Below are 15,036 nucleotides of genomic sequence, written 5' to 3'. Positions count from 1 at the left end.
ATGACTTGGGGGGGGGGACAAATTGGTTGTGAACTTTTCATTCTCGAGATTCAAACCTAAGATATCTCACTTACAAGTGAAGAGAAAAATCATTAGACTGTAGTACTAAGCGATTATTTATTTATTCAATTAACTGAATAGGATATGTCTGAAGTTACATCCATAAAAAAAGTGGTAACTTCTCTTGGACAATTGTAATGAGTCGATATTGTCAAAGAATCAACATATATTTTACACAACATTGTGCTCAACAGTCTAAGGACATTGCTTAATCGATCATATCCTCCAAGTTTCACCGTTTCCATCACATGTAATCTATTTTGGGGGGACGTTAACGTAAGCTAGAGCTAAAAAAGGTGTATATATAGGAAGCCTTTAGGGTGCGTTTGGTACGTGGGACGGAACGGGACGAGGCGTTCCGTCCCGCGTTTGTTGCGCCAAAAATGGGTGGAACGCGCTGTTCCACGGGACAGATTTTGGATGTTTTTGCGTCCCACCTCCCCCCCCCTGAAACGGGTTTGTTTCACGTCTGTGGAACACAATGTTTTACCATTTTAAGACAAATATACCCCATGTCTTTTTCAAAAATTACACCTTCGTTCCGTCCCGTCCCGTCCTGTTCCGTCCCGTCTGCGTACCAAACGCACCCTTAAGGAAAGGGATTCTCATATTATTTTTTTTGTAAAAATGAAGATTAGTTGTGGGGTCCACAATTTTAACGATCTGAATCATCTATTTTTCAAGTTGCACCTCATAGATCATTCTTGCAAAATATTAGCCAAATCAGAAATATTTAAAACATCTAATTGGGTTCAAAGAAATTAACGAATACTTTGTTATATAAGAAACAATAAATTGTTATCTTGATAATTAAATATGTAAATGGTTTTGGATTGAATTAAATTTTTGTAAGGATGATCTATGAATCGAGACTTACAAAATAGACGGTTCGGATCGTTGAAGTTTGATGTGGATTGGATCCCACACTTAATCCCTATCTTTTGAAAAAAATGAGAATCTCTTTGCATAAAGGGCTCGACTTCTAATTACAGAGACTTGACAAATTAAGCTGTTTTGATGGAAAATATTGATAACGACACATCAGCATGTAGAATGAGCATATAGCGAGAAGGTAGCCCCCCTCCCCCCTTCAGCGCCACCACATTGTGACGCTGTGACACTCCAGACATCCGTACTGTGTCTGTTTGTGCGAGTCATTTGTATTATTGCATGCAAATGAATTAACGTGCAACGCCAATTGCGAGGGGCTGTCTCGAGGTGGCTAAGCTTGAACCTCCATCGAGTACAAGTCGCGACGAGAAAGCACTGTCGTCATGCCAACCGACGCATCTGGATCCATCATATCTGTGATTCCGTGTCTGTGTGGGCTTTAGGGTTTTAAATTAATTAATTAAGTTTAACTGCATATCAAGGCTGGATGAGCAGTATGTACTAAGCTCTCTGTTTCTTGTTGCAAGTACTTTTCCATCCCCTTGATGTGGACGGCGAAGATGCTCTGCAAGTGGGAGCGGGATACCATTTTCTACTTCCCTCTTTTGTGGGGGTACAATAAACTCTTGCTCAGCATGGGAAATTGATATGTTTTTCTATTTAAATTCTGCAACGCCTGCAGTTGTACTAGATATGCATGCTGCTAAATAATTTGAACTTCGAAACTTTGCAATTTTAGTACTTTGGTCCTACATGGCGTGTCAAAATGTTGACTCAAAAATTACTCAGACTAAGTCGAAGCAATTTATAAGCTAACTATATCTTTTTGAGGATGATTGTTGATGTAGGCGTGCCAACTTGCTACTGGGGTTGGACGAGTAAAATGGATGCAGTGCATGGTATGGTGACGAACTGCGTTGTCGCTTTTTGCACTGAGCAATTTCGATCGAGGAAGAAACACTCTCAGCCTTGGGTTCTATAACTTGAAGACACATTTATGCCTTTTGCTAAGAAGGCCAATAACGGTTGGTGTTCAATGTCCCGAATATAGTGTAACTTGGATAACACCTCACTTTGTTGAGAAAGCTAATGAAGTGGCCTCTTACTGTAAAAGATTCAAAGACTTTTCGCTAAAAGAATCAAAGACTCTTCGCTGGCTTAAATTTAGGATAGATAACAAGTCAACCACGAAGTAAGTGTTGTTTAACCAAACTGAAGAAACTCCTAGACCAAAATTTAGGATAGATAACTAGTCGAACAAGAAGTAAGTGTTGTTTAACCAAACTGAAGAAACTCCTAGACCAAGCTAATTCTACGGCTCCAGTGATGTTCAACCGAATTAAATATGTTGTCGATTTGTCAACTTAGTGATGTTTAACCAATTGAATATGTGTTGGCAGGTCAGTAGAGCAATTAGTATTTTTCTCAAGGTATGAGAAGGTTTTATGTAGAGCGTTTGTTAGTGTGTTGAATTTCGTGATGATGAAGTCTGCCGAGTTGTAGAATTATGATAATATTCCAATTCTTCAGCATATTCTTCAAACATACAGAATTATCTTCACAATTTCCTTCATCAAAACTAATCACCACTGAGTTTCATTTGCATTAAGATTCTGAATCTAGTTAAGTGATAAATTCAACCGTTATCTAAAAATCCAATCCTAATCCTTTGATAAATGACTTGAACCTCATCGGAAACCGATCTTGATCTCAAGACAGTTCTACTTCATCCCGGACTTGGTCAAATGGAGGGTCAAGACTTGCAGTAACCTTTCTGGGCTGACTTCAATTCAGCCGAAAATCTGAATTTCAGGCCTAAACAATGTCATAACTTGTAACATGTATGTAAAGTAGGTATCCGATGATACCGTCACAATCACACCTTATATATTTGATTAATTATTCAGACTTTGATTAATACTACGATGAATAATTAAAGGATTCTAACAATTAGTGCCATGTTCATGAATGAAGCAAATAGACATTTCGGATCCCCAGCTCACAGGATTCTCTTCTTTTTGGAAATTCGTTATATACTTTCCAGAATCCTTAAAAACATTTATTCTTTCGTATACAATGAGCATGAATATGCAAAACCTATTGATACACTGTTGTTAATATTCTTTTCTTTCTGCATGCAAAAAGACCAAAATGCTTTAACGTCCCTTCACTTCACAACTTATATAAAACCAACTCCATTAACCAACACTTCTGTCCTGCTCACCAAAACCCTCCTCCCACGCATTCTTTTCTCCCAGAATATGTACAACTCCGACCGGTTGCCGATCCAGTACTCCACCACCCCAGAGCAACAACGGCCCATGAGGCGTCAACACACCGCCCGGTACTACGCCCACCGCGTCCGCGAAAGCCTCACCACCCGGGTCTCCAAGCTCATATGCACCATTTTCTTAAGCCTCCTCCTCATCCTTGGCATGATAACGTTCATACTATGGCTCAGCCTACGTCCCCACCGACCTAGATTTCACATCCATGCATTTTCAGTTCCGGGTTTGGGTCAAGAAACCGGGTTCGCAAATGCGGGGATAATGTTCAATGCCACGGCCCGTAACGCGAACCATAATATAGGTATATATTATGATTCGATGGACGCGACGGTGTATTATAGGGACCAACGGGTTGGGTCAATCACGGGTTTACTGGACCCGTTTTATCAGGGCCCAAAGAATACGACGATCGTGATGGGGTCGTTTCAGGGGGCCACCTTAACGGTGAATAACCAGCGTTGGATGGAGTTCACGAATGATCGTAAAAAAGGAACGGTCGTGTTTCGTCTAGAATTTACGGCTACGATTAGATTTAGGATCCACGCGTGGGATAGCAGGCGTCATCGGATGCACGCCAACTGTGATGTTGATGTGGGCCAGGACGGCTTGATCTTGCCCATTTCTAAAGATAGGAGATGCCCTGTGTATTTCACCTGAGTTGGGACATATTTTTTTTTTTTTAATTCGTTTATTTCATTTGTTGTGATTTATTTCATTTGTTGTGCAATCTTTCTACATTAATTGGTTCAAATTATTGAATTTGTGGTGCAAATCTTTTTAATGCAAGATGTTCTTGAAATTTGTACTGTTTCTTAATGTTCTAATAAAACCGTTATAGTTTTACTTTAAAAGAAATTGTGAAAACAAATTAAAACCTCAAAAATTGGTAGTGTAGTTAGCAATTTGCACAAACCTTTGCATTTAGACTTTTCACTTCTTCAAATGACACTTGTTTTTTGAGTAAAAATATGCCACGGATCACGCAAAGAGGTAAAAAAAGTCCAAATACAAAGATTGCTGACATTCTCTCACACTTTTCGACATGCTTTTCATGTTTTCTCGAATGTAAAAAACGAAAATAAATCTTTTGGACAGAAAAAAGTTGCAAAAATCTTCAACTTCTATCTCCAAATCATGCAAAACTTTTGTACTAAAAGATGATCATGTACAATATTTGTGCTAAACATATTGGCTTAGCAATAAACACTAATATGCGCTATTTGGATGCAAGAAAAGACATATTTTGTTTTCAAACTCATATATGTTACATATGATTTGTGCATCCTCAAAGCATAAACACTACCTTAATGAAGCTTACGATACCATTTGATTCGTCTTCAAATCGGATCCAAGGGAATTTAGGGGATAATCAAGATATTCAACAGAATCACGATCATAAAACGGGTCCGAATTGGGTAGACTCCTACACAAGTAAGGAATGAGAAGAGCTTACCCAAATCATGTTCCTTCTCCTCCAAGGATTCCAAGTTGCCTAATTTACAATTCCTGACCTACAGATGTATCAGACTTTATCCTTCAACGTCAAGAAGAAAAGAACATACCTCTTGTAACTTGGATTACAAGGACCCTCTGATACTCCTACTTTTCTCCTCCTCCATATGAATCCTCATATAAACAACTAGTGCAACCCAACTCATTTAAAACTTTGAAGTGAATCTAATCCTCAGACGGAGAAATGTGCGAAGCAAAGACTTTCAATTGCTGGGCTATGCAAGTTCTAGCTTTCTTGGGACTCCTAGCCCTCTGTTTATGGGTGGCCTTACGTCCAAAGGACCCTCAGTATACCATCGTGGATATTACCATCCCAGAATCTGATTTAGGGGGCGGGGGACACAATGGCTCTCTCACATATGACCTTCAAATTGAAAATCCTAACAAAGACTCTAGCATTTACTATGATGAGGCAGTTTTAACGTTCTTGTATGGGTCCGATAGTGTTGGGGAGAAACACATACCTGCTTTTCGGCAAGGAAAAGGTAAAACCCGTCAAGTGATTGATTATGTTGATGTCAACCCACGAGTTTGGAAAACTTTTCGCAATTCCATATTGAATGCAACTGCAGAATTGAAGGTGGCTTTACTAACTCGGGTTCAATATAAAACATGGGGAGTGAAGAGTAAGCATCATGGGCTTGATTTGCACGGTAAATTACCTATCGGTTCAGATGGTAAGATTTCTGGTAAGAAGAAGAAAGTTAAGCTAAGCCATGCTTCCAAGAAATGGAGAAGGAGCAATAGCCGACGATTACTAGGTTAGATGTTTTCTTGTAAATTTACAATATGGCTTGCCTTACTTTCATATTGTTGCTTGTAATTATATACTGGTAATTGTTCCAATTTTTATTGTAGTAGATCACACAATTCAACAATTTAGCAAATGACCTGCACAGTTGTAATGATACATACCTCTAATGCCCTTTTAGAGTCATAAATAACAACACAACAGTAGAATTAAGAACAAGTTCTTGACATATGCCTTAATATTAATAGGAGAGCTGGCGCAAACTGAACCAAAATTCTGCCCATAATTTCAGTTTCAATGTTTAATAACATAAGAGTGCACCTGATTTTCCTTTCTAATGATTCCCAGGGTTCCGCTGTTTTGATGTCCGACTGTAGTTTGTAACTTGTCTTCGCCATTGATGGGCTGGAACCTAAAACACAACCAGAATTATGTCGTTTATATATCCCAAACATCCAACAATCACCCACAGTTCCAGCTCCATTATTTTGGGTACACAATATATGAAAACAATTTTTCTTGTTACTCTCATTTTTCATAAGAAAAGTACAACATGATACTTACAGCAGGGAAGCCACCATAATCTCCAGGTTCTGTAATATCTTTCGTGACACAGCTCATACCAGCAAGCCGTACCTGCAAAGTCCATGTAATTATTTTCAGCAACATTTGTAATCAATGAAAAAATGTGAGAGCACAAAAAAGAATAAAATATCAGAAGAAAAACTAAAAAGGAAGTAACATCAAACTTCAAAACTCAAATGATATAAAAATCCTGTACCGCCTTCTTTAACAAGTGACAAGCAATGACTAATTTTGGCTACTATTAGATTGGGCCATTGTATGTAAGAAAATACCTTTGATACAATGGATACATGGTCACGAACTGCTACCCTCCCTCCCATAGTTACATAGTCTCCTATCCTACAATAGGAAAAAAAAGGACAGCGATCAGATTTGGTAGATCTTCTGAATCATCTGCTAAGTTGTTGAAGTGAAAGTGAATCAAGTTATGGTGGGCTTTCTAAATTAGAAAAATACAGAGGGGACATAAAAAGAACATACGTCACTGAGCCTGCAATCCCAACTAGTCCACAAAGTATGCAATTCTTCCCAATAACTACATTATGGCCAATCTACAAGAAACAAGCAAATGGATAATTGTATACTATATTCCAGAAAATTACCAAGAACTTAAAAAGCAAAAGTTAACCTGAACTAAATTGTCTATCTTTGAATGATCCCCTACAACGGTATCTCTCCAACTGCATAAACCAAACAATGTTATAAATTATTATTCAAACTTTAACAGAATCCAACTACAACATTATTCAGAAAAATACAACCATGCATCTGAAATCAGTTGATATCCAGGGCTCTATTTCTAACCTGCCCCTGTCAACGCACGTATTTGCACCAATCTCCACGTGGTTTCCAATCCTAGCATTCAGCATCTTGAGGATGAGGAAAAAAAAAAACAAGAAATACATACAATAAGATGCTTCAATTTCTACAGTTGGATGCAAATGCATAAATAACCTCTTATCGTCATACAAGTCACATATATGAAGACACTCTTGCCTCTATAATGCAATGCAACAAACTACTATGAAATTGAATATGTTGATCCTAAAGAACTAATGTATCGTGATTGCATTCAAACATTATCAGAGAAAAATATTCAAAAACACAGAGAAAGAGGAAGAAAACAAAAGGACTTCAATTCAAGTACATAAAAGCATCACTAACTTGAGGCTTCTTTAACATATTCCCATGCTCATCCACCATAAATCCGAATCCTGTAGTTAAACAAACATCCCACCAAACATCAGATTTTCCATCGCCACACATCAAACACTATTTACATCAAATCATAACTAAGCTGATTGATCCATATCAATATTCCCAAATGAGTCAAAGCCTACAAGAAGCGGCCCTACCATCTTGACCGATGCATACACCATTGTGGATTATGCACGAATCTCCTATGCTGCAATTACTAAGTGCAACATTGTAGCTGCAGAGATTATGACCGTGGTTACTCTATCAAAAATCAAGTAAGCGAAAAGATTAACAAGGCAATGTCAAGTTAAAAATTTGATCAGTACCCAATTTTTGTTGATTGCCCAACTGTAACCGAAGGTCCAATAACAGCTCCAGAACCAATACAAACATGTTCGCCGACAACGGATTTTGAATGAACAACAGCACCAAACTCTATGAAAACTGTTGGGTCAATGCAGGCAGACTTGTGGAAAAACCCGCCTCCGTTCTTCCATTGTCCGAAATCTGGATGACCAGTTGGAGCACCGTCCTCTGATCTTGAAATACAGAGCAAGTGCAGAAATGGCAGTTAGTGACAATATAGGTGTTGTCTAAGAGACATTTTCACAAGCAGGTTCGGGGCATACCAGAGGAAACCGAAGACACGAAGGAACGGTAACCATTTCCAAAGCGCAACGGAGACAAGCTTCGAAAGAATTGGAGATGTGGCCAGCAGTAGAATGCAGCTGCAAGTCTTCTGAGAGCGCTTGCCATTAACTGAGGTCCGAGGAGGGAAAGCACGCCTTGATGCCGGTTTGTATTTGAACCAGAGTATCCACCGTGTTTGACCGGAAGGGCTTTTGTAATGGAGGGCATTTTCGTCCGCCTAGATTTGGGTTGGACCAACATTAGGTCTTGGGCTTGAAAGCCCAAACCTAAAGATTATTATTATTTTTTTTTGGGAACTTTAATGAAAAACTCCGGTTACTTCACTTTAACGAAAAATCATATTTTTACACTAAAAAATCAATTATAATATTATTCACTTTACCTTTTATTTTGTCCTTATTGTTAAAATTCAAAATTTTCAAGCTATTTTCATTAGTTTTCCTTTATTTTTTGGGTTAGAAAGCAGATAAATTTCATAAAATAAAATCTTAACGAAAAATTATATAAGGATCAACATACAGAAATAAGACGTCACCTTTTTTTTGTTTTGTTTTGTTTTGTTTTTGTTTTTTTGAGAGCAACGGCAGTGATATTATAGATGCAAAAGAAGTCAGTTACATCAAGGGCCGGCAGTACAAAGTCGCCATCAATTATGTTCCAACGAGACAAAACTAGAATGAAATCGGGGGGCTCCTTAAACCAGGAGCAGGTGGCCGACTCATGTGAAGAGCATGGCGTGCTAGGAGGTGTGCAATGTTGTTTCCTTGGAGACGGGTATGGGTAACAAAAACACCAGTGAAGAGACCCCAATCACCAATCGAGATTGAAATGTGATCAGAAGGAGGAGGACAAAGGGGCGACGCCATCCACACAAATTTAGCAATTGCAAAGCATGGGAACTGCCGTCCGCCATGAGTAAAGGTTATTCTCTGTAGCAATTACAAATAGTACATAAAGGTAATAAACATGAGACGGTTTTAACCTACAAACATATCTTCCACAAGGGCTCAAATAGTAGAGGTCCAAAGGTGAAAACCAGAAACGGCCGACAATCCACACCCCAAGATTTGCACCACAAAATAACAATTATTCACCCTTACTTAGTACAAGTGTAAGTTGGATTGAAAATTTCGATTTCAACCAGTTCTGACCTAAGTTTAAGGTGAAAATTTTCAAATTTGTTGCAATTGAATGAAATTTGACATTCAAAATTCGGAAATAATTTGGATTGAAATTGGGAAGTATCTTAAAATTCTAATAGTTTACTGTATTTGAAACATATTAGGGTGCCAAACTAAAATTGTCCACAATGACTAACTTCATGATGAAATTAAATAAGATCTAATAACCACATAGTATGTTGTAAAAAATTCTTTCAAAATGTTGGGTGTATTTAAAAGCCGAACTATTTTTTAAATGTAAGCTACCAACTTTTCTGAAATTCAAAGTTTTTTCAATGAGGATAGATGTTGAATTTATGAATTTCTTTTACGACGGAATTGAATGAAAATGAATCTCATAATTTCAATTTGATTTGTATACATAAAGAGTAGGCTAGGCAATGAAGTTTAATTCTAGTTGTGTGGCCTATGGGACATGCTAATGTTATATGTACATAAATAAATAAAAACCCACAAAATCCAAAGCATATGTTACTATTATTTGATTGTTTGTGAAGTCTAAGTCGAAAATAGTACGTTTCAGAAAAACCTCCACAACCTGCTCAATTCATTGCCTTCAATGCTTCTCTTTCCAAGCTGTACAATACTTCCGCTGGAAATGAGCCAGATATAGTTTATGAACTTTAATGTGCCTCGATTATGTTACGAATACGTCACAACTGCCGCGCATTTAGACATTGTGAGGATTTGTCCCAACTGAACAGAATCAGTTGTGTGGGAGGAAACGTGCCAACTGCTCTACCCCGATGTGAAGTTCCAGGGTGAGTTCCATGTGGCAGACAAGATTGCCTTGGCTAACAAGAAAACTATTTCAGACCCAAAAAAGTTTGAGTATGTTGTGAAGGAGAATCTGGGTGAGCTTGTGAAGCTAGCGGCGTATAATGTTTCAGCAAAAATGTATGCTACTGGAGATGTACAATTTGAAGATAGAGTGATATATGCTCTTGTGCAGTGCACCAGAAATTTATCTGGAGATGACTGTGACAAATGCCTTCGGCACCATAGAAGACGTTTTGAGAGAGTTTTATTTCTCCATTGTTGCACGGCTTCTGCACCGGAGTTGCTAACTGAGATACGAGTTGTATGCCTTGTATAATGTTGCAACTGAAGCTTCTGTTTCTGGCTCTCCAAATAACAACACAGGTGTTGGTGAGCACTTTTAAAGTGTGTCTATTTTGACGCTACAACGTTATAAATTAACTGCAGATGCATGGTTGTTCAGGTAGAGGATGGTGGATCACAATCTTTACGGTTGTGTCAGCATGTCTAGCCATACTGTGCCTGCACTTGGGGCTCTTCCTCCTCCGCCTCCGCCTAAAGGTACTGATTGATTTTCTAATTCAAATCATGTTTAAATTACTAACATTCAAATTTGGCTGATGTTATTAGCAGAAATAGTTATTGTTTACTCCTCTTAGCCTGATAATTGTGTTGGAAATAACGTCTGAGTAATTTTTTAATAAAGTTGAGATTTCATTATAAAACTAATTGACAATATGGAGAGTAGTCTAACCTCTTATAAATTTTTGCATGATTTTTCTTTTTATTGATGTGGTAACTCTTTTACCTTCACATCTCCATACGCTTGACAAATTTTCAAGCCAAAAACGTGGAGAACACGAATTGGGTGATGTGGAGCACGTATGACCCTTAGACTTCACACATGGGTCAACCTGCTCCAATGTAAAACTCTTTTACCTTCACATCCTCACAATTTTTTGGTGCACCTGGAACATGGTCACTCATTGTTATTATCTCACTCAAAATATAAACTTACATATTTATTTTTATTTATTTCTTAACATACCTAAAAGTGAGACATATCATTCATATTATGCAGATACATACCTACTTTACCTTCAAAACGTGACATCATTACCGGCACCCGCACTTAAGGGCTCCTCGTCCTCCTCCTCCTCCTCCTCCTCATCCACCTACCATTTGATTTTATAATTCAAATCATATTTAAAGTTCCAAATCCAAAGAATCAATTTCTAAGACGCTGCGTCAAAATTGATGGAAACGCCGGATAGGATAAAAACCGAACTGCAGCCCTACCCCACCAAAGCACGGCCTGCTTTTCACTTTCCTAAAAAATTGTGACTATTCACACTGACCGACATTGATGCTTAATCGCACTGTAATTAGCACATACATTTCGGAAAGGTATACTTTCCGAATTCCTTCATTTTAATTCAAAATTTGAGAATTCTGAGTATTGAAATTTGATCAAACAGTTATAAATAAAGATTTATTTTAAAAATTATAATAAATTTAATCGTTGAATCAAATTTTAGTAATTCGGATTGATGAATTTAATGAATTAGGAGGAGGAAATCCGAATCCCTTTCATGCATTTCGATGCATCCGGAAGCCAAAGCTAATCTTGTGCTACGTTTGACTTTGTTGCTCCCCTTGCATGTTTTCTCATGAATCACACAGTATGGTTGACTCGAGGGTCAGCGAGCCATGCCTGCAAATCTGCAATTGCCATCTAATTACCTCAAATAATCACTAATTGTTAAACTTAAAAATATATGATCAACATCTGGAATTAAGAGAAGGGGGAGACGACGAGGAATATGTCTACGATCCTTTTTCTGTTTCTCATGAGTTTGATCACTAGTAGTGACAGTAGGGAAGCACTTTGTTGGTCCGTCGCCTGCCCAGACAATACCACTTCCACCCTCGCCGAAGCAGTCGAATCGAACCCCGATAGCTACCCATATAATCTCGTTCAGCTTCTCCAATCCCTTTCCTTGAACGCCACACATACTGACACCGGCTTTTACACTACCACCGCTGGCCGAAGCACAACTGAACAGGCCTATGGGATGTTTCTATGTCGCGGTGATGTCTCTACCGACGTTTGCAGAGAGTGCATGACCTTCGCAAACCTGGAGGCAGTACAACTCTGCCTTGATGGAACAGATGCTATGATATGGAACGACGAGTGCATGGTACGCTACTCAAATAAGAAATTAGTTTTCTCCATGAACGAGTCGTCTTCCCATGGCCAATTCTACGGGTCTACTGAAAAAGAACCAAGCGGATATAGCCAGGTATTGGCAACTAGTGTGCATGAGCTAACCACTGAGGCTGCCAATAACAGCAAGTACTTTGCAACCAAAGAAGCCAAAGTTAAAGGGTCAAATGAGACGGTGTACAGCCTTGCGCAGTGCACGCAAGACATCTCCGCTTCAAATTGCAAACGGTGTCTAGCAAGAGCTGCAGAAAAAATATTAGTTCAATCCGAATTCCGAGGGAGACAAGTCCTATATCCCAGTTGTAGTATTCGGTTGGATAATACCCTCTTTTACGCCATCAATTGGACCCACGCACAGCATCCTCCCACGCCAGAGGCTCTTCCTCCTCCGAGTACTCTACTACCAAATTTGCGATTACCTATAGGTAAAGTACCTTGTGCACGTAAAAAAGATTTACGCCATCAGTTGTAGTGTTTAATGATAAGAATACTAATAACAGTTCTCCCGTTAATTCATTTTTTTTTATATTTTTAAATCAAGATTTAGATATACATAGGACCTATGATCTTATCGGCCATTAGATAGATAATTAGTGGATAAGAAAAAGTATATTATAAAGGGGAAGAATACAGTATTCAGAAAACAAACATGACATATTAATTGTTTTTGTTTTGATGAATGAAGAAGAAGAAAGGTATGAGAAAACTATCATTTGTATTTTTCCATGTTCAACTAACTAAATTAATCGATGGAAATTGCGAGTTTAAAAGTACAAAAAGAGCTTTATGACAAGAAAATTCAATATTGTTCTTACTGCAGGGAGAAAGAAACACTTCTCTATAACTATCATTGTTCTCGTGAGTGTTGTCATTTCTCTTCTAGTTGTCTCTCTGGTCCTTGTAGCATTGGGCTACTGCCTCCCGGGCAGAAGAGAAAGAAAGAAGAACGATGAGGCTCTACAACAAGAAAATGGCAAACGGCAAGGTAAGGGAAAACAAATGAAACCCAAAAGTTAGAACTGAAAATTTTGAATTTATTTTGATGTGTCTGGCATATGATCATAACCTTCTTTGCAATGCAAAAGATATGAGGACGGCTGAGTCCTTGCAATTTGATTTGGGAACTCTCGAAACTGCCACAAATAAGTTTTCCGAAGATAACAAGTTAGGCGAAGGTGGATTCGGTGCAGTTTTTAAGGTAATAACCCAACAAATATATAATGCATTAGTTCATGAGTCATTCTACTAATACAACATTGTATAGTATATATAAATTGCTTAGATCACAACAAAATTGTTGGATAAACTAAAGTACCTATATATCTTATCACAGGGAATGCTTATTAATGGACAAGAAATAGCAGTAAAGAGGTTGTCAAAAAGCTCCGGACAAGGTGTACAAGAATTTAAGAATGAGGTTGTATTGGTAGCCAAGCTTCAACACAGAAATCTTGTCAGGCTTTTAGGTTTTTGCTTGGAAGGAGAAGAAACCTTACTTGTTTATGAATGTGTGCCCAACAAAAGCCTTGATTATTTTCTATTTGGTATGTGAACATCATTTGATGAATATACATATATGTTTGTGTCAGTAAATATAATACTTTGTAGTTCCTAACTTCATAAAGTACTACTTGAACTTGATAAATTTACAGAACATAAAAAACGAGAACAACTAGATTGGTTGAGCCGCACCATGATAATCGGAGGAATTGCTCGAGGAATTTTGTATCTCCATGAAGATTCGAGGCTTAGAGTTATACATCGTGATTTGAAAGTTAGCAACATTTTATTAGACAACAATATGAACCCGAAAATATCAGATTTTGGGATGGCTAGAATGTTTGGAGTTGATGATCAAACTGAAGGAAATACCAAAAGAATTGTTGGCACTTAGTAAGTTTCAACTTATATAAATACATCTTCCAATTATTTGTTTCAACTTATGTACTTACCTCTATCTATAAATAGATAACAGAATAGTATATGTTTGTTATTTAAACTCTTATATATGTCAACCATTTTGGTCCTGCAATTAGTGGTTACATGGCTCCAGAATATGCTATGGAAGGATTGTATTCAGTAAAATCGGATGTCTTCAGCTTCGGAGTACTTCTGCTTGAGATCATAACGGGGAGAAGGAACTTTTTAGGCTTTCATCGCACTAATTGTGGGCCTACTCTTATAGGTTATGTAAGTTCTTTACTTGGAATACTTATACAAAATATTCGTGAGCTTAATTAATGTAGCTATCAAAACTGGAGGAGGACTTACATCCTTGAGAGATATTGATTGCAGGCTTGGCAATTATGGAATGAAACGAAAGGTTTGGAGTTGATGGATCCCTTGTTATAAGATTCATGCAGTCCAAATGAATTTTTGAGGTACATCCACATTGGATTATTGTGTGTTCAAGAGGATGCAAACAACAGGCCGACCATGTCATCAGTTGTTCATATGTTAAAAACTGAAACTATTTGTCTTTCCAGACCTGAGAAACCAGCCTTCTTTACAGGGAGATATGTTGATCACCATGATCAAGTGCGAGCTCAAGATTGCTCAGCCAATGGTTTGACGATTTCTATCGATGTTCCTCGTTGAGACCGATGACAATAAGGTTAATATCATTGGAAGCACTTCCGTTAAAGGCACTTTACTGCACTAGAGACAATTCTATAATCTTTACAGCTTTTCTTTCACCTTGTCATTTTTATAGGGTAAATGTTAGTTACCATGCACTCCCTAATCTCGAATCTCCAGAATTTTTAATAACATATACTGTATATTACTACCAGTATGACTTGAGTGATGTTATATTACATACTTATATGTTTCAAGTTAATTAGAATATTGGTCCTATAACTTGTTACAATCTGTAACAATGATCATTTTTTGTAACTCTATTAATTCCGTTCATATTGTCCTCTTTAACCTTTT

The 15,036-nt window shown here is 37.8% G+C and overlaps 5 protein-coding genes and 1 pseudogene across 6 annotated transcripts; 5 read left to right on the top strand and 1 right to left on the bottom strand.

Moving 5' to 3' along the window:
• The first annotated feature begins 3,170 nt into the window (after nt 1-3,170).
• LOC103434545 (NDR1/HIN1-like protein 10) lies at nt 3,171-4,038 on the top strand. Its single transcript, XM_008372910.4, has one exon. The coding sequence runs from the start codon at nt 3,213-3,215 to the stop codon at nt 3,894-3,896; it is 684 nt and encodes a 227-aa protein (XP_008371132.3). The 5' UTR covers nt 3,171-3,212; the 3' UTR covers nt 3,897-4,038.
• Nucleotides 4,039-4,935: 897 nt separating this feature from the next.
• LOC114825042 (protein NDR1-like) lies at nt 4,936-5,517 on the top strand. Its single transcript, XM_029103288.2, has one exon. It carries the CDS (start codon nt 4,936-4,938, stop codon nt 5,515-5,517), a length of 582 nt encoding a protein of 193 aa, XP_028959121.1.
• A 57-nt stretch (nt 5,518-5,574) lies between these two features.
• Nucleotides 5,575-8,412, bottom strand: LOC103434547 (probable UDP-3-O-acylglucosamine N-acyltransferase 2, mitochondrial). Of its 2 annotated transcripts, XM_029103285.2 has the most exons (10): nt 7,914-8,412; nt 7,611-7,818; nt 7,443-7,519; nt 7,252-7,301; nt 6,892-6,956; nt 6,716-6,767; nt 6,568-6,638; nt 6,360-6,426; nt 6,067-6,138; nt 5,575-5,914 (listed from the first exon to the last, which is right to left on the bottom strand). In XM_029103285.2, exons 1-10 carry the CDS (start codon nt 8,173-8,175, stop codon nt 5,837-5,839), a joined length of 1,002 nt encoding a protein of 333 aa, XP_028959118.2. In that variant the 5' UTR covers nt 8,176-8,412; the 3' UTR covers nt 5,575-5,836. The 2 variants fall into 2 exon arrangements, with proteins under 2 accessions (XP_028959118.2, XP_028959120.2); XM_029103287.2 differs by lacking the exons at nt 6,360-6,426; nt 6,568-6,638.
• Nucleotides 8,413-8,611: 199 nt separating this feature from the next.
• On the top strand, nt 8,612-10,564 carry LOC139196292 (cysteine-rich repeat secretory protein 38-like; annotated as a pseudogene).
• Nucleotides 10,565-11,725: 1,161 nt separating this feature from the next.
• Nucleotides 11,726-12,574, top strand: LOC139187479 (putative cysteine-rich receptor-like protein kinase 9). Its single transcript, XM_070821982.1, has one exon. The coding sequence runs from the start codon at nt 11,726-11,728 to the stop codon at nt 12,572-12,574; it is 849 nt and encodes a 282-aa protein (XP_070678083.1).
• A 186-nt stretch (nt 12,575-12,760) lies between these two features.
• On the top strand, nt 12,761-14,961 carry LOC139195833 (cysteine-rich receptor-like protein kinase 10). Its single transcript, XM_070821549.1, has 6 exons — nt 12,761-13,087; nt 13,188-13,300; nt 13,436-13,646; nt 13,755-13,995; nt 14,139-14,292; nt 14,398-14,961. The coding sequence occupies exons 1-6, from the start codon at nt 12,889-12,891 to the stop codon at nt 14,452-14,454; spliced, it is 975 nt and encodes a 324-aa protein (XP_070677650.1). The 5' UTR covers nt 12,761-12,888; the 3' UTR covers nt 14,455-14,961.
• Nucleotides 14,962-15,036: the final 75 nt, after the last annotated feature.

The sequence above is a fragment of the Malus domestica genome, chromosome 05, assembly GCF_042453785.1.
Source record: "Malus domestica chromosome 05, GDT2T_hap1".
Taxonomy (NCBI): domain Eukaryota; kingdom Viridiplantae; phylum Streptophyta; class Magnoliopsida; order Rosales; family Rosaceae; genus Malus; species Malus domestica.
The sequence above is the reverse complement of the archived record's forward strand: the minus strand, read 5'-3'. Positions and strand labels throughout refer to the sequence as shown.